This window comes from Rutidosis leptorrhynchoides, chromosome 4 (assembly GCF_046630445.1).
Source record: "Rutidosis leptorrhynchoides isolate AG116_Rl617_1_P2 chromosome 4, CSIRO_AGI_Rlap_v1, whole genome shotgun sequence".
NCBI classification, from domain to species: Eukaryota; Viridiplantae; Streptophyta; class Magnoliopsida; order Asterales; family Asteraceae; genus Rutidosis; species Rutidosis leptorrhynchoides.
Window position 1 is genome coordinate 26,890,512 of NC_092336.1, and position 15,947 is coordinate 26,906,458.

The following is a 15,947-nucleotide window of genomic DNA, read 5'->3' on the forward strand; positions in this document are numbered from 1 at the left end:
ATAGGATATGGACTGGTGGGCGCGAATAATTGTATATGAATCCATAGGGCTTGACATCCCCGTCCGAGCTAGAGCGCTAGCCTTTTAACGGACGTATGTTATTTGAGTTTAAGACACGTTGGTTTGCGTGTATTAAAACGAATGGGGTAATTATCATTATAGCATTAAGTTTAGTTACCAGGGTGCTCTGTTACGTAGAATCTATTGATAAACTTTTGATGAAATCTTGTGTTCTATCTTTATATATATTTATGACTCGAGCAATTAAACCTATAACTCACCAACATTCGTGTTGACCTTTTTAGCATGTTTTATTCTCAGGTCCTTAGACTGCTTCCGCTGTGATGTGCTTGTTGCCTGCATGGAGTCTCTCATGCTTTGTATAAAGTTTATTGCATTCTAAATAAAACTGCGTTGTGTAATAAATAATTGGACTGTGATGTCAACCTGTAAATTAAAGACTTATGTATTTTGGAGTTTTGCTTATACCTAAGCACTCGCCCACATGTTTATAACTTTCTATGTTTAGAAAGTCACTTATTTTAATGAATGCAATATTTTATCAAAACGTATCATATATAGGTCAAATCTCACTTTGGAATCAATGATTAACGTGTCGCGTCAATAGCGATTTTGACGGGTCGTTACAACAAATTACTAATAACTTTTTATAATAAGTTATTTTAATTAAAATAATTCATTCAATCAAGGCAATAATAGACAACTCATAAAAATATCTTAAATTTAACAAAAAGTCAACTAATATACTAATTCAGATTCAAAGGGACCGGTAGTTGTTGAAATTATATTGTTATTTGTTTTGTAGTTATGGAAATCATATTTTTTAAATTAGCTTATTGTAATTGAATCTGCATTCAATGTTCATTGATCAAAAATTAGATTAGTTATTATAGGTAATATGCATTCAATGTTCATTAATTAAAAAATAAATTAGTTATTATATTCACATATTGTCAATACTCCGTATAATTACTCATAAAAACAATTTTATTATCATGCGAAGCAATAAAGTTATGCCACAAGTAAGAGTGGCAAAATGTGCAATTCATTTGGACTCCTCCTATATATTCACATATATGTCCTAATAATCTCTCACACTAAAAATCAATTTTCTTTTTATATCTATTTCATTTCACATAAACCTTATATCTTTCGAAATGGAGAACTCATTCATCAAAATTTTGATCTTCTTCTTAGTGTTTATGCTTTACGAATCATATGCAATACGACGCAACAACAATTCCGGTGATGGCTGGAGATGCTCTGACGGGTCTGCTCAGTACGATATAGGTTTAGGACGTTTTGCTGTGGATGAGCACAATAAACAGATGGGTACCTCTTTGGTATACCAAACTAATGTTAAGGCATGTGCTAAAATGGTGAATTCTGGAAGAAATTGGAACATGACAATCAAGGCGCTAGATAATGGTGCGGGAAAAACTTATATGGCTCTTGTTTTTGATATACCCTTGGGAAAAAGAACGTTGTTATCTTTTAGTGGACCTATTTAAATAGTAAAGATAGGTTATGTTTTTAGCTCTACTTTTATAACTAATATATCCTAGTTTATCAGCGTTATAACATACGTAATAATAAGTAGCGTATAATTTTAATGGGATGCTATTGAGAATCAAGTTTATGCCAAAAAAAATTATTAATATATTAACTTGGTTCATGGTAGTTTTTAAAAAAAAAAAAAATAAGTTGTTATCTTCAATGTACAAACAATTAATATACGTCAAAATTATAGTGATAGTTATGATAGTCGTTATTAAAAAATTCATAATATTAATAATATTATAATATATTACTATTATATTATTATTATTGTATAATCGTATGATACGGAACAGTTATAAGACCACCTACTACTAGCACGAAAGGAGGCGTCATTGCGTCAAAATGGCGTGGACATATTTTGATGAAACTAACGCCCATTACATTGGAGTTAGTTTTGAACTTCTGACGAAACATGAGCGTTAATCAAGGACTCGACGAACAAAAATAAGTTGACACCTAATGAAAATTTAACAAATAAATAAAATATACACACCATCTAACGGAATCATATAGACCACCGCATATACAGGATTTGCTTTATACTCCGTAACATATAAAATAAAATATACACCCCATTGCCCTTAACGACGTCCGGTTTTCCCGTCACCGCCTTTAACCACCTTCTTCTCCGGTGAATTTAAGAATAACTGATTACACACGCGGCATAAATTTTCTATTGAATTTTCAACGAATTTACACCTAAACATTCAATCCGTTTCATTCTCTTCATCATCATTTCAATTCATTACGGAATACAAATTTAGCACGTTTCATTTTCATCATCCGATCAGTTTCTTCAAGGTACAACATAATTACGTATGTATCTGTTATTTTATTTCGTAAATGAAGTTATAATTCCGTTGCATTACATATTTTAATTCGACTAATGTTGCGTGAAATCGAATTTAAATTTCTATTTTTAGGGCACAAAATTAAGGAAGTTATCGAGATCATAGATAATATCGAACTTTATCACTCTCTCTGTTGAAAGTTAGACACGAAAAGGGTGTGCTAGTATATAAGGTTAATTATGACAAAAATGTATATTAAGAAATTAATTGTGTTTTTTTTATTAAGATAATCATCATAATAATTGATCCAGCGATACATTAAGGAAGTCAATGAAATAGAAATAAGTAGTGTCATGAAAAATGGTCAATCTTGAAGTACTAATATATGACTTGAGAGTGTACTTAGTTTTCACCACATAGTTCATGTTGAATTCGTACTGAAAATGGGCTCATCATGGATTTAATCATTGGAACATTACATTTCGTGGCTTCTGTCTTTTGTTTCTGATAGTGCTATATACCTTTTGTAAGTGTCCTCATTGGCTGTCGCCTTTCGTGTTAGTACTCGGCTCAAAAAAGGGAAGATATAAAGCTACTATGGTCTTCTTGTAGACATTTGATCAGAAACAACAATAAAAGGAAGCTTTAACAACTTAGCATGTACATGTCCTTTTTGAAATCTACTTAACAAAGACTCGAGTTGACTCCTGCTCAGGAGACGTGTGTTAGTGTCATTTGTGTAGTACGGTTCTACGAGTGGTATCTGATAACCATTGTGTTCCTCTACAGTTACTTGTTGCTATACATTGCAATGTCATCATTGACATATTCAAAGACTGTGGGACAGTTTGTCACGTGCAAAAGTGGTGGCAGATGGCTAATGCGACGCTTACAGAACATTCCTGAACTTCAAAATTGTGTTCAGAATCGATGTTTTAGGAGCACTACATATATTGAAACGTTATTATCTTCCAGTCAGATCGTTAGTTACCTTCATAGGGATGCCAATTTCTTGCAAAACATGCCCTCTTGTGATCTTACCCAAAGAAGAAATTTTCTTGGTTGCGGTGATGGGGATGAAGGAAGTAATGTTTTGTCCAAAGTTCATGAAGAGAAGCGTATCATGGGGTATTACTTATTCCTTTTAAATTATAAATTTGAATATATTGGGGCAACCGCATTTTTTTTTTTTTTTGAACGGCAAGCTTTGCATCAGTATATCATTTATTTCAACGACACTCATCATTTGCACACACACACGCGTTCGGGAGGAAACCCGAATCGCATTACAGGAACCCGATCCTTTAACCTTCCCGAGGGGCAGGCAGGTTTGAATCCTGAATGGATCCGGGAGAAAACCCCCCTGGGGTCAATCTGGATATCCATATTTCAGGCAGATTAATTAATAGGATGGGCAGAGCGAGGCTCGAAACCATGACCTAACCCCCAGCCACAACACACAAGGTGAAAGGGATGCCGTTGAAGCAATGCTTCGTTGGCGGGCAATCGCATATGATTGGGGCAAATGTGTTTACCTTTTTTTAAGGATTTATCCCTATTTCTTATTTCAACTCCCTCATATAAACTTTTTATAGCATATAATTGCTTTTGGAACTTAGATAGTGTACTCCACTTTGGTTCAGGTACTCCCCAGAGCAGTTATTTGCAGTAGTTGCTGCTGTTGACATGTATCAAGATTTTCTTCCTTGGTGTCAACGATCGGATATAATACAACGTCATTCAGATTCAGCTTTTGATGCCGAATTGGAGATTGGTTTTAAATTTCTTGTTGAAAGTTATGTATCTCATGTACAAATGGTAAAACCAAAGTTCATAAAGGTGAGGCTTTTTTAGTTATTCTTGAAGACTCAAACTAGTAGAAATTTTGTTAAAAGTAGACCACGTTTGTTTTAATGGTGTATCACGTAGCCAAGCTACAATAAATACAGAAGTTTAGGGTGTAGATCGTTAATCTAAAGTTTACTTTTACATTGTGAAGATAACTTTATATCGATAAATATGTTGATGAAATTGTTTTTGATTTGTTTTAATTCCAGACAACCTCATCACAAAGCAGCCTTTTTGATCATTTAATAAACATATGGGAGTTCCATCCAGGACCTGTTCCAGGAACATGCGACCTTCATTTCTTTGTGGATTTTAAGTTCCAGTCACCGTTATACTCACAGGTACTCGTCATTTTGCAAACTTTGTAAACATGCTACGAAGGTTTAATAGATTAAAGGTTTCTTTGAGTCATATGGTAAGATTCCGTTGTTGCTCTTCCATTTTATGTGCCTTGTAAAAACAATTCCGTCTCCTTTAAGCATAACATCTATAAAGAACTAGAGGTGGCAAATTTGACCCGTTTTACTTATGAGTGGGGGTCAATTTGGGATGATATATCTTTAACTGGTCAAACGTGTAGGTAAATAATAGCTTAAAAGGAAATAGGTCTAATGGGCTTATAGGGTCAAAAATTTGATAAGTATTAAAAAATTTGGTTTGGGTCCACCCAAGGCATATATTTGGCCTGGATAAAAATTTATCTGCTAGCATTTAACCCGCCCATCTTCTCACTCCTAAATACATTTGAAATGGGCTAAAAGTGTCTATATATCATTCAGCTTTTCAGTTATTATCTTGATTTCCACAATACTAATCCCACTACTTAATAACCTCTTTTAACCTTGCAGTGTTGAGGATACTGCTATTTAGTTCATTATTAGAGATTGTTGACCGTTTACTTATGAGTGGGTTGATTAAACTCACAATGGGTCAAAGCAGTTTGAATTTAAAGAAGATATGTTACAAAGAAACAGGTCCAAATAGTTGTATGAGTTTTACGAGTTGAAAGGAGTCCAAAATATGTCTTTAATCCATAATATCTCGCATGTTACATTTATTCAAAATACTAGATTATTATCATATCTGACTATCTAATAATATAAAAAAGAACTAAAGTTTTCTGAAAAAAATGAACCTTACCTGTTTTGACCTCACAAAGGTTGCCCAAATTTGACCCATATCATGTGATTCTTGTTATACCTGTCCTTACTTCAGTTATAAAGCAACAACATAGTGTAAAACCCAACTAGGATGTGAGAAGAGATATATGGGTATGGTTGTTACCAAGGAGTAATTTCAAGTATTAGTTGATGTTATTATATCTGCACATAATCTCTTTGGAATATAATACTGAGTAACTTAGCTTGTGGGTCATAATGTACAGATGGCATCCATGTTCTTCAAGGAAGTGGTCTCTCGGCTAGTTGGTTCATTCAATGACCGTTGTCGTTTAATATATGGGCCAGGGGTCCCCGTTCGTGAAAAAAACTTTGAACGAAGGGCATGAAACTCTAACTGGTAATCATGTTGCACTAACTACTCCCTGTTACACTAGTTAGTTATCACGAACTCGGAACTTGTAACTAGTCTCTGGATATGCTAAGGAATTCACAATAGAGCAGTTGCCTTCATCCTTTAAAAGATCCTACAGGTAGCAAATTGGGTGGGTCATGTAATGGTTCAAACCGGTACTTTATTGGCACATAACATAACATATTTTTATTTAATATTATTCTTTAATAAATAATTGGTATGTCAAGTATTATGAAAATATTATCTCATCTTATAATTATTATTTTTTCTATTTTTATTTTTATTTTATTGAATAATTATACAAGAGGTTATATGCATTCCAAAGACACTTTGGGTGACTTTTGAGCCGTCAAACTCGTCAAATTTGGTATTGTTAACGGTGCAGGCCACTAGGTTTTGGATTGGAGTATTGACCGTGAATCTAGATCTTGAATACTGGATATTTCATGCTATGGGCAATTATTTTTGGTATTTTTCAACGCCGTTGATTGATTTGAGATTCCGAGGGGATTCTGGATCAAAACCATATCTTTCCAAATATCTTGATCCTGAAAAGTCATAGATGTAAATTGTAAAACACTGCAATGAATTTGGTCTTTTGGACCTTTCAGGAATTGTTACTATGCACAATCATGAACTCATTGCTTCGACCTGAAATTGATGCCCAAGCCTAACCCGCTCATTTTACCACCTGTGAGAAATTCTAGTGACGATTTAAAGCAACATAAACCTACATACAAACGCAAGGTCACACAATACTGTAACTGTCAATCAGTTAATTTATAACATGGTATCTACAACTTGACATGTCAAAAATTTACATGTAAAATGTCGGAATCTAGTTAGTAAAAAAAGTCAAACTTCCTCTCTTTAAACCACCTAAGAAGTAATAACCCTTAAGGTCGAAATGCAAACTAGTCATGTATACATGTAACATGATACAACAAATGATAACAACTACGAATTATCCTTTTTGTGAAAAATCCATTTCCCCGTCGTCATTAACGAAAACATTGGCATAATCACCCTCATCTTCTTCTTCTTCTTATCCTTAAATAAACCTTTTACATCATGTGACGAATCATTTTCGGGCTCACTACTCTTCGTATTAGACTTATTATCACCCGATGCACCCGAGTTATGTGATGATGAATCATGGTTCACCTTTTCACTTGCTTTTCGGCTCAATGCATGAAACGAACCTCCCCAACTCTCACTCTCTTGGTTCGAGTCATTTTCACCCTTTCTTATTTTAAGTTCTTCTTCGAAATTCAACTTACACTCTTTAGCCATTTTTGCCTTTTGTAACGCAACATTCAAAGCTTCCTTTCGTGCAGCCAATTCAGAATTGAGCTGTGTAAGTTTATTCAAACTCTGCATTTCCGAATCTTTAGCTTCATCAATCATAGCCATGGCGTCAGCCACTCGTTTATCACCCGCTTCTTGAGCCTCGTGGGCCCGTTTACTTAAATCATAATATTCCCCTAACGATATCCTGACCCCACCTTTCGGGTCTTCTCTTTTTGACCCACGAGCTGACTCGTGGAGTGCGCTAATGGCTCCCAAGGCCAACTTTTCTTTAGCCCGTGCAGCTTCGATCTTCTTCTGAATTTCATCGAGTCGACTCGATACTGAACTCACTCCTGTTTTCGCTCGCTCAAGTCCTTCTTTCGCCCTTTTTAGCACTAAACTAGCTCCTTCGGCTAACAATTTTGCATTCTCGGTTTCCTCACTTACTTTCTGTAATCGTTTCGGGAGTTCAACGAGCTTTTCTCGAGCTTCTTTTTCTTTTTTTCTAATATTATCGAGCTCTAATCGTGAACGTTGTAAATCCGATTCAAGGTTCACTACGGCCCCCGTTCCTAACCTCATTTGTTTCCTATCATTCGTTAAAACTTGTTTTTCGCTCTCGAGCTCAATTAATAAAGACTTTTCAGCCGATTTCAAACACATAATCTCTTCATTTGTTCTTTCGATAGTATGATTCACTTCAGTGAGGTTCTTTTTCGCTATAGCAACACCCGATTGTATATCTTTTCGTGTAAATTTATCATCATCTACATCTTTTTCACCCATCTTTCCTTGCATATAATTCGCTAACTCGTCTTTCAACTTCCGAAGTTCATTCGAAGCAGTTTCAAGTTTCGACTTCAAATCTTTAGCTACAACAATTCGTTGTTTCATCTTTTCTAATTCTTCTTCGGATCTTTTTAATTCTTGCTCCCAATACAACTCTTCTTGATCATGTTCATTACCTTCTTCAAATCGATGTTCTTAGGCTTCTAAATGTGAAACATGTGTAGACTCGATTGATTCCTTCGTTGTTATAAGTTGAATGGTTAAATTTTCGACTTCTCTTTCATTTTCTTTATCTGTTGAAACAACTTCTTGAGCTTTTTGTAAAGCCGCATCTCTTTCGGATGCTAAAATTCCATAATCTTTACGTGTTTCTTCGAGTTCTTTTTTTGCTGATACGAGTTCTTCGGCTGCTTCCAGGTGTCGAGCTTTGGCTACTTCGAGTTGTGTTTTTGCGGCTACACTTGAATCACCATCAGTGATTCCTTGTTCCAGTTCTTGTACTCGTAATTGGGCTAATTCGGAATCTTGTTTTGCTTGATATTCTTCGGTTTGTGATCTTTCGAGGTTTAGTTTTAATTCTTGGATTAGTCTTTTCGTGCTGTCGAGATCCCGTAAAGCTTGGTCTTTTTCTTTTTTGGCTTCTTCGGACTTTTTTTTGAAAACTGGAATTTCGTCTTGTGCTTTTCCGAGCTCTTGATCTATGAACTTGCGTCTCTACATAAACCAGACAAACTTTAGGGTAAATGAGGGATTATTGAAGGAAACATGTGAAATGGGCTGAATGCTGAAACGGGTCAAAATCATCACCCAAGTGTATTCAACTTAGCTCAGATTATAGTTTTCCACATCATAACTGATATGTTATATTTTGATAAAATACAGTATAATATGAATAAAGGGGTGTTGACAGGTAGGTTCAAACAGCTAGTTCTGACCCAAATCTATTTCAAACTACTATTACTCAACCCGCCCATTTTGCCTCATGTGATCTATACAGTACAACTCTGCAAAGTTTAATCTATGAACGCGTAAAAAGAAGTCGATAACATACCTCATTTGTCTGAGCTTTGTGAGCTTTCCAGTCATTAATGGCACCGAACCTAGAAACAACTTCTTTAACCGATTCAAAAGGTGCAGCTGTATCGATATGAACTTTCGACTCATCCGGTTGTTTATTTGAACCATCTTTATCTACAATTGGAGATGCATTGATATTTTCAACCTTTTTGCGTCCTGAAGAAGCTTCTGGAGTTAAGAACGTATCGACACTACCAACATCAGGTGAAGATTGATAAACGTGGTTTATTTGCGGTGGTATGCTAACGGGTTCTGGGTGACCGTTTGAAAAACTGTTTCTATTATCCCCATGAAGTTTGTCTTCACCCATTCCAGAAAGATCAGACAAGTATATAGATTCAGTTGAGTATCTGCAATAAGTTGATTAATCAGAGCAGTGTACATTTGATTCCATTGAGTACACAAAGTTTTGCAATAATCAGAGTCTACTAGTGACTCCCAAAATATAACAATTAAGAATATTATATGTTCATAACACTTCATTTTAAGAAGCAAATATACTTTTTTTTTTAGAGGCAGAAAATATACTTGTTTTACCTTAAAAGATTTTGGATGTTCATAAGTTTGAAGAGGAAAATGAAATCTATCAAGCTTATGATCCAATTTCCCTCCCCAACTTCCAATAACAAAATTGAAACATAACACGCTATCAACATTAAATTATTAACACAATTAACCAAATCATATGTTAATAATCCACAATTTGTAGATTATACATATAAAATCTTACCAGCAAATTCAGGGAGACAAATCCAGAAAGCTTATTACAAAATCCCTCTGGATTTTGGCCCCCGAAACTCGAATCAACCCACCAGTGCAACAATTTTACATCCAAATCCTCTGTAAAAATATAATGCTTGTATCAAATATACAATAACTTAGAGAAAAAGAGAAAAAAGAAAATTCTATATTAAAATTACCTTTTTCTTGGATGGAAAAGACTCAATTTTTTTTATGAACCTGGAACGGTTCAAATTATATCCCTTTCAAAACGACAAAAAGATAGAATAAATTTGTGTGATTTTGTTTAACACACCAGAATGTAATCTGATAGGCAGAGGCGCAGAGCTGTTTTTCGATACCGTTAATTCATTTTATATAATTATTTTTATCCATTTTTTGATGAAAATTTTAGGGTGAGAGGTTTCCAGCTACTGTTGTTTTACGAGCTAAATATAAATCTATTCCCCCATGCATAAGTTACGTACTTACGTACGTACGTACGTACGTACTCTTTTGTATATTTTTTTTTTCTTTTTTAGAAAATAATATAAATAATAAATAATATAATATAATGTTGCTTGAATTTCAACGTTATGTTTAACTCATATGATAGTAGTCTGACTCTCTTACCGGGAGGTCAGGAGTTCAACTCTCGTGGGGTGCAACATTGCACACAAGATTGCCCCTCAACCATTGAATTCCACTCAAGGGTGCCTTCCGCACATCGTATTGCGAGGGTAGTCGGGGAGGGGGGTTGTTTAACTGCCCATGCCTTTGGATTGGGCCGGGTTTCTTCCTGAGCAGCAGTTAGGGGCGAGTTATGCAACAGCAGCAGATGAACGCGTGTGTGGTTTAAGGAATTTAGGACCCAACAAGACATGTGATTTAAACCAATCACTAAACACACGAATGACAACCGAACTAGCTAAAGCATAACGATAAATAAATGCATAAACGACACAAGGATTTAACGTGGTTATATCCCAACTCCAAACATTAAACCTAGTTCCTTATGGCAGATTCTGATGGTTATTCAGATTAGACGTTTTATGTAATTCTAGTTAGTTTATATTATGTAGTTTATGTCATGTAATTGTTATGTGTTTATGTTATGTGTGTGAAAATCAAGATTTCAGCTACAAATTACTGAAAATTAGAAGTTTTCGAACATGCATATGTGTTCGATTACGGTGAAGTGTGTTTAAACAGGGTATTCGAACAAGATTTTGTTCAAACGCAGTGGCTGTTCGAACACAGTGTATTTTTTTGGGACACGTCAACATATTGGTGTTCGAACAAGTTACACCATGTTAGATCGATTTGACGTTCGAAGTGGTAGTGTATATACGCAAATTTTATTTAAAAAAAAAAAAGATGTATATGGTAATATTTTTTAATTTTTTGGTGTATCTAAACTAATTTTTCTAAAAAATATAGGTATGTTAATCACATTAGACATTGTATATTGGGTGATTTTTTGATTGATGCTCTACAGTTGGTGCCCCGTGTGCGTTGCATAACAATAATCCCTTATCTAAATATTAAAATAACTAAATTTACGCGTTTTTTTCGTTGAACACTACCCCAAAATCTCATGCTGTCCTAGTTATTCCATCTGCAAAGATTCATATCTAAAGTTATTTTTTGGAACTCTATATATATGTTAATTAGTGTTATATAAACCACGCCTCAAATAATTCAACGAATTCATCATATCATAAAATCCAAAATGAAGAACGGTGTACGAGAATTAACAATGGAAGAATTCAAGATATGGTTGATGTCATTTGATGATAATAAAGATGGCAGGATTAGTAGAGATGAGTTACGACTAGCCATCCGATTGAACGGTGGAGGTCGATTCGCTACCTTCAAGGGGTGGCGTGGTGTGAGATCTGCAGATATTAATCACAATGGTTACATTGATTATCACGATCGAGATCGAAAATCTTACTGAGTTTGCATATAAAGTTTTGGGTTTAAGGGTTGTTGGACGTTAAATAGTTACCTGCGAACCAAAACGTGGCGTGTTTGTTTATCCGTTGGTTCGAATAATGTTGTAGATTTGCTTGGTTATTGTAATACGTCCGATATATTGTGTGACACGTGTGTATTCAGAAACATTTGATAAAATCAATAATCGTGAGATGAGATGAACTCATTTATTCATGAGATGACTATGTGAATTACTCCGTAATACTTATAATGTTACAAGATAATGCAGTGTTAAGACTTAAGACTCCGGAGCCAGAGCCCCCATAGGGTCATGGTACTTCGAAAAAAAATCAATTTGTCATTATACTTTAGTGTTCCAGTTTTTTTTTTTTGTCTATCAAGATTGTTGCAAAACATGTGTATCGGCAGCGACATGTTAGCTCTGTGTTAACTTTGTCAACCCATCCAGCGGTCCCCGGTAGCCCACTGGAGCCTGGCGAAACACCATCACCAATTACCCCACAGCATGCCAGGCCCGAGATTCGAACCTGCATTGTTATTGTTGCAATCTTCGCATGCGTGGGACGAAGGGATCATTTGGGCCCGGTAAGAATGGTTTTTGAACCAATTATTTGGAAAATCCTCACCTAGTGGGAATCGAACCCTCACCTCCCCTAAGGTATAAGAATTTATACTTTAGATAACTGTATAAGAATTTATACTTTAGAGTTATTGTATAATGTATAATGTATAATTTAAAAATATTAATTATAACGAATTGTACTATATAAAAGTAAAAATATTGATTATGAAAATAAAGATTTTTAAAAGTTATAATATGTCATTTATAATGGCACAAGTGAAGTAATTTTATAATATATATATATATATATATATATATATATATATATATATATATATATATATATATATATATATATATATATATATGTATGTATGTATATATATGTATGTATGTATATATATATATATATATATGGTTAAATTAACCATATATGTATATATATATATGTATGTATGTATATATATATATATATATGTATATATATAGATATATATATATATATATATATATTTGTATGTATGTATATATATATATGTATGTATGTATATATATATATATATGTATGTATATATATACACGTATATATATATACGTATATATATATATACGTATATATATATATATACGTATATATATATACGTATATATATATATACGTATGTATATATATATATATACGTATATATATATATATATACGTATATATATATATATACGTATATATATATATATACGTATATATATATATATACGTATATATATATATATATATATATATAGTGGACCAATCCATGGATAAGTACTAAATGGGGCACAAACTGGATAAGTAAAATTTCAAATTTTTTTTTATAAAAAAAACGATCCTTTAATATGCAAATAGAAGAAAACGAAAAAATTTTAAAAAGTTTTTGAACAAAATCGTTCGAAAATCGATGATGAATGGTAAACATCGATGATGAATGGTAAAAATTGATGATGAATGGTAAAATTAACCATTCATCTGGTTAATTTATCATTCATTTTTGTTCGCGATGAATGATAAAATTAATCAATGCTAAAAAAAAGCAGATGAATGGTTAATTTAACCATTCATCTGTTTATGATGAATGATAAAAAAAAACAGATGAATGGTTAATTTAACCATTCATCTGGTTTTTTTTAGCATTGATTAATTTTATCATTAATCGTAAACAAGATGAATGATAAATTAACCCGATGAATGGTTAATTTTACCATTCATCATCGATTTTTGAAAGATTTTGAACTTTTTTTTTTTATGAAAAAAATTGATTAGAGGTGCATTTTAATGCAGATTTATGAATATAAAAAAAAATTCAAATTTTTTTATTTTATTTTGCTTATCCGGTTTGTACTCCTTTTAAGCTTATCCATGGATCGTGCCCCTATATATATATATATATATATATATATATATATATATATATATATATATATATATATATATATATATATATATATATATATATATATATATATATATATATATATATATATATATATATATATATATATATATATTTATAGTAGGTTTTAGAGCCCGTGCGTTCACTACTAGAAAATCTGGAATTGGCTACGGATTTACGACGGCCAAAAATTCCATCCCTAAATACCGACGAATTTTTGACGAGTTTCCAACGAACCCACATTTGCGACGGTTTAGCGACGGATTAACTACGGTAACTCGTCCGTCTGTAATCTGTCCCTAAATATAAGTTTTGCAACAGATTACCAACGGATTAGCTACGTCCATAAATCCGTCCGTAATCCGTCCCTAAATATAATGCTTTGGGACGGATTAACAACGGATTTGCTTCGTCCATAAATTCGTCCCTAATCCGTCGATAAAATCATAATATTAGGGACGGATTAGGGATAGATGTTTTTTATAATTAAGGCTTTATCGAGTTTTCGAGCACGAATAAACACGTATAAGTACTAAAATGTCTTGAAATACACTAATACTATCATATATATCATATATACATCAATACATGATACGTTTGTCGCATCTATTCCTTCGATCTTGTGTTTTTGATATAAATTCAATAATCGTTGTTAGTGAATATATGTATACGCCCGTACGAGTGTTTGCATTTATAAGCTACATAGTAATTTTAAAAATGTTTCTTAACTAATATAGATGCATTTAGGAATAAGTGTCTATGCGTTTTCGTCTAAATCGTAATTTTAAAAAATATATAAATATTAGGCCGTCCCTAATCCGTCGGTAAATCAGAATATTAGGGACGGATTTGGGACGGATGTTTTTTATAATTGAGATTTTATCGAGTTTACGAGTACGAATGAACATGTATAAGTACCCAAATGTCTTAGAATACACTTATACTATCAAATATATCATATATACATCAATATGGTATACGTTCGTCGGATGTATACCTTCTATCTAGTGTTTTTATATATAAGTTCCATAATCGCTGTTAATGAATATATGCATACCGGTACGTGTGTTTGCATTTATATGTTATTTAGTATTTTTAAAACATTTGTTAACAAATATAGATGCATTTAGAAATGAGTGTCAATGTGTTTTCGTCTAAATCGTAATTTTAAAAAATATATACATATATGACCGTCCCTAATCCGTCGGTAATTAGGGGCAGATTTGGGACGGATGTTTTTAATAATTGAGATTTTATCGAGTTTACGAGCACGAATAAACACGTATAAGTACCAAAATGTCTTAGAATACACTTTTATTATCAATTATAACATATGTACATCAATTTTTTTTATGCATTTGTCGGATGTATATCTTTGATCTAATGCTTTTATATATAAGTTCCATTAATAGGAAGTTTCATTAATGCAGATAACAACTTTATGACTTATATTATTGTTTTTTTTTTCATAGCAAAAAACATACTCCAATATATTAAAAAAGACCAATTCATCACAGGGCCTAAATGATACAAGAAAAATTAAAAGTGTCATATGAATGCCTTAACACTGGAGTATTATTTTATTGTTATCTTACACTTGGAATGGAATTCTATTCTCCAGAATATGCTAGTCAACTTTATTTATGGAGTAATAAAGATATTTATTTATTTATTAGTCTTTCAAACACTCAAATTCAAACATATTTTGTAAACAAGACCCTCCTATTGGTCCAGTAGTTCACACACAGATTACATATTCATTTATAATCCAACGGATGACATTTATTAATCATTTAATCTGGAGCCTTCACCTTTTTTTCTTTCCATTAGCTGTTACCAACATATATATTTAATATATTATAAATATATACACCATAAATAATACGGAGTACTACTCCAATATCATCATCATCAAAACATTATTTCAGCAGCAAACAAAATCAAATGTCATATTTGTTGTTCTAATTTACCAAGAAACGGGTGTTCAATATCTTTCTACATAATCTAATATGAGATACGTTGCGTACACCGAACATGCTAGAAGAGAGACGGCTACGGCTATTCATTTTGTTTATGCTTTGGAGAGATGAAGCCGTACTTATCTGGTTTGTAAGGTTGGGGTTTAGATTTGAGATGTTGAACTTGTTACGATTTATTGTTGAATTTCAATTGAAGAAACTGTAATCGATTTTAGTTCTTAGTGAATATGAATCTATGATTTGCTTATTGAAAGTTATTAATTTTCGTTGATTATGTTATTCAAGCTGTTTGTTGGGATTCAATAATTAATTGGTAATAAAGTTTTATTTTATTAGGTTCCTAAATACTCCGTACTATATTTACAGAACATGGGTCAAGCTAAATGATTTT

General features: G+C 32.9%; 3 protein-coding genes across 6 annotated transcripts; 2 read left to right on the forward strand and 1 right to left on the reverse strand.

Annotated features, from left to right (window-relative positions):
- Positions 1-1,178: 1,178 nt before the first annotated feature.
- On the forward strand, positions 1,179-1,532 carry LOC139840514 (cysteine proteinase inhibitor 1-like). The gene has a single exon (XM_071830778.1). It carries the CDS (start codon positions 1,179-1,181, stop codon positions 1,530-1,532), a length of 354 nt encoding a protein of 117 aa, XP_071686879.1.
- Positions 1,533-2,112: 580 nt separating this feature from the next.
- On the forward strand, positions 2,113-6,290 carry LOC139843352 (uncharacterized). Of its 4 annotated transcripts, none has more exons than XR_011757527.1 (6): positions 2,113-2,382; positions 3,162-3,500; positions 4,016-4,211; positions 4,430-4,561; positions 5,605-5,871; positions 6,139-6,290. XR_011757527.1 is itself a non-coding variant. In XM_071833432.1 (6 exons), the coding sequence occupies exons 3-6, from the start codon at positions 3,184-3,186 to the stop codon at positions 5,725-5,727; spliced, it is 768 nt and encodes a 255-aa protein (XP_071689533.1). In that variant the 5' UTR covers positions 2,113-2,382; positions 2,935-3,032; positions 3,162-3,183; the 3' UTR covers positions 5,728-6,002. The 4 variants fall into 4 exon arrangements, 3 of the variants coding, with proteins under 3 accessions (XP_071689533.1, XP_071689532.1, XP_071689531.1); XM_071833432.1 differs by lacking the exon at positions 6,139-6,290 and adding an exon at positions 2,935-3,032 and having other exon boundaries at positions 5,605-6,002; XM_071833431.1 differs by lacking the exon at positions 6,139-6,290 and having other exon boundaries at positions 2,935-3,500; positions 5,605-6,002.
- A 420-nt stretch (positions 6,291-6,710) lies between these two features.
- On the reverse strand, positions 6,711-11,091 carry LOC139840516 (protein WEAK CHLOROPLAST MOVEMENT UNDER BLUE LIGHT 1-like). Its single transcript, XM_071830779.1, has 6 exons — positions 11,083-11,091; positions 9,640-9,765; positions 9,548-9,555; positions 8,884-9,259; positions 8,049-8,546; positions 6,711-7,973 (listed from the first exon to the last, which is right to left on the reverse strand). Exons 1-6 carry the CDS (start codon positions 11,089-11,091, stop codon positions 6,711-6,713), a joined length of 2,280 nt encoding a protein of 759 aa, XP_071686880.1.
- Positions 11,092-15,947: the final 4,856 nt, after the last annotated feature.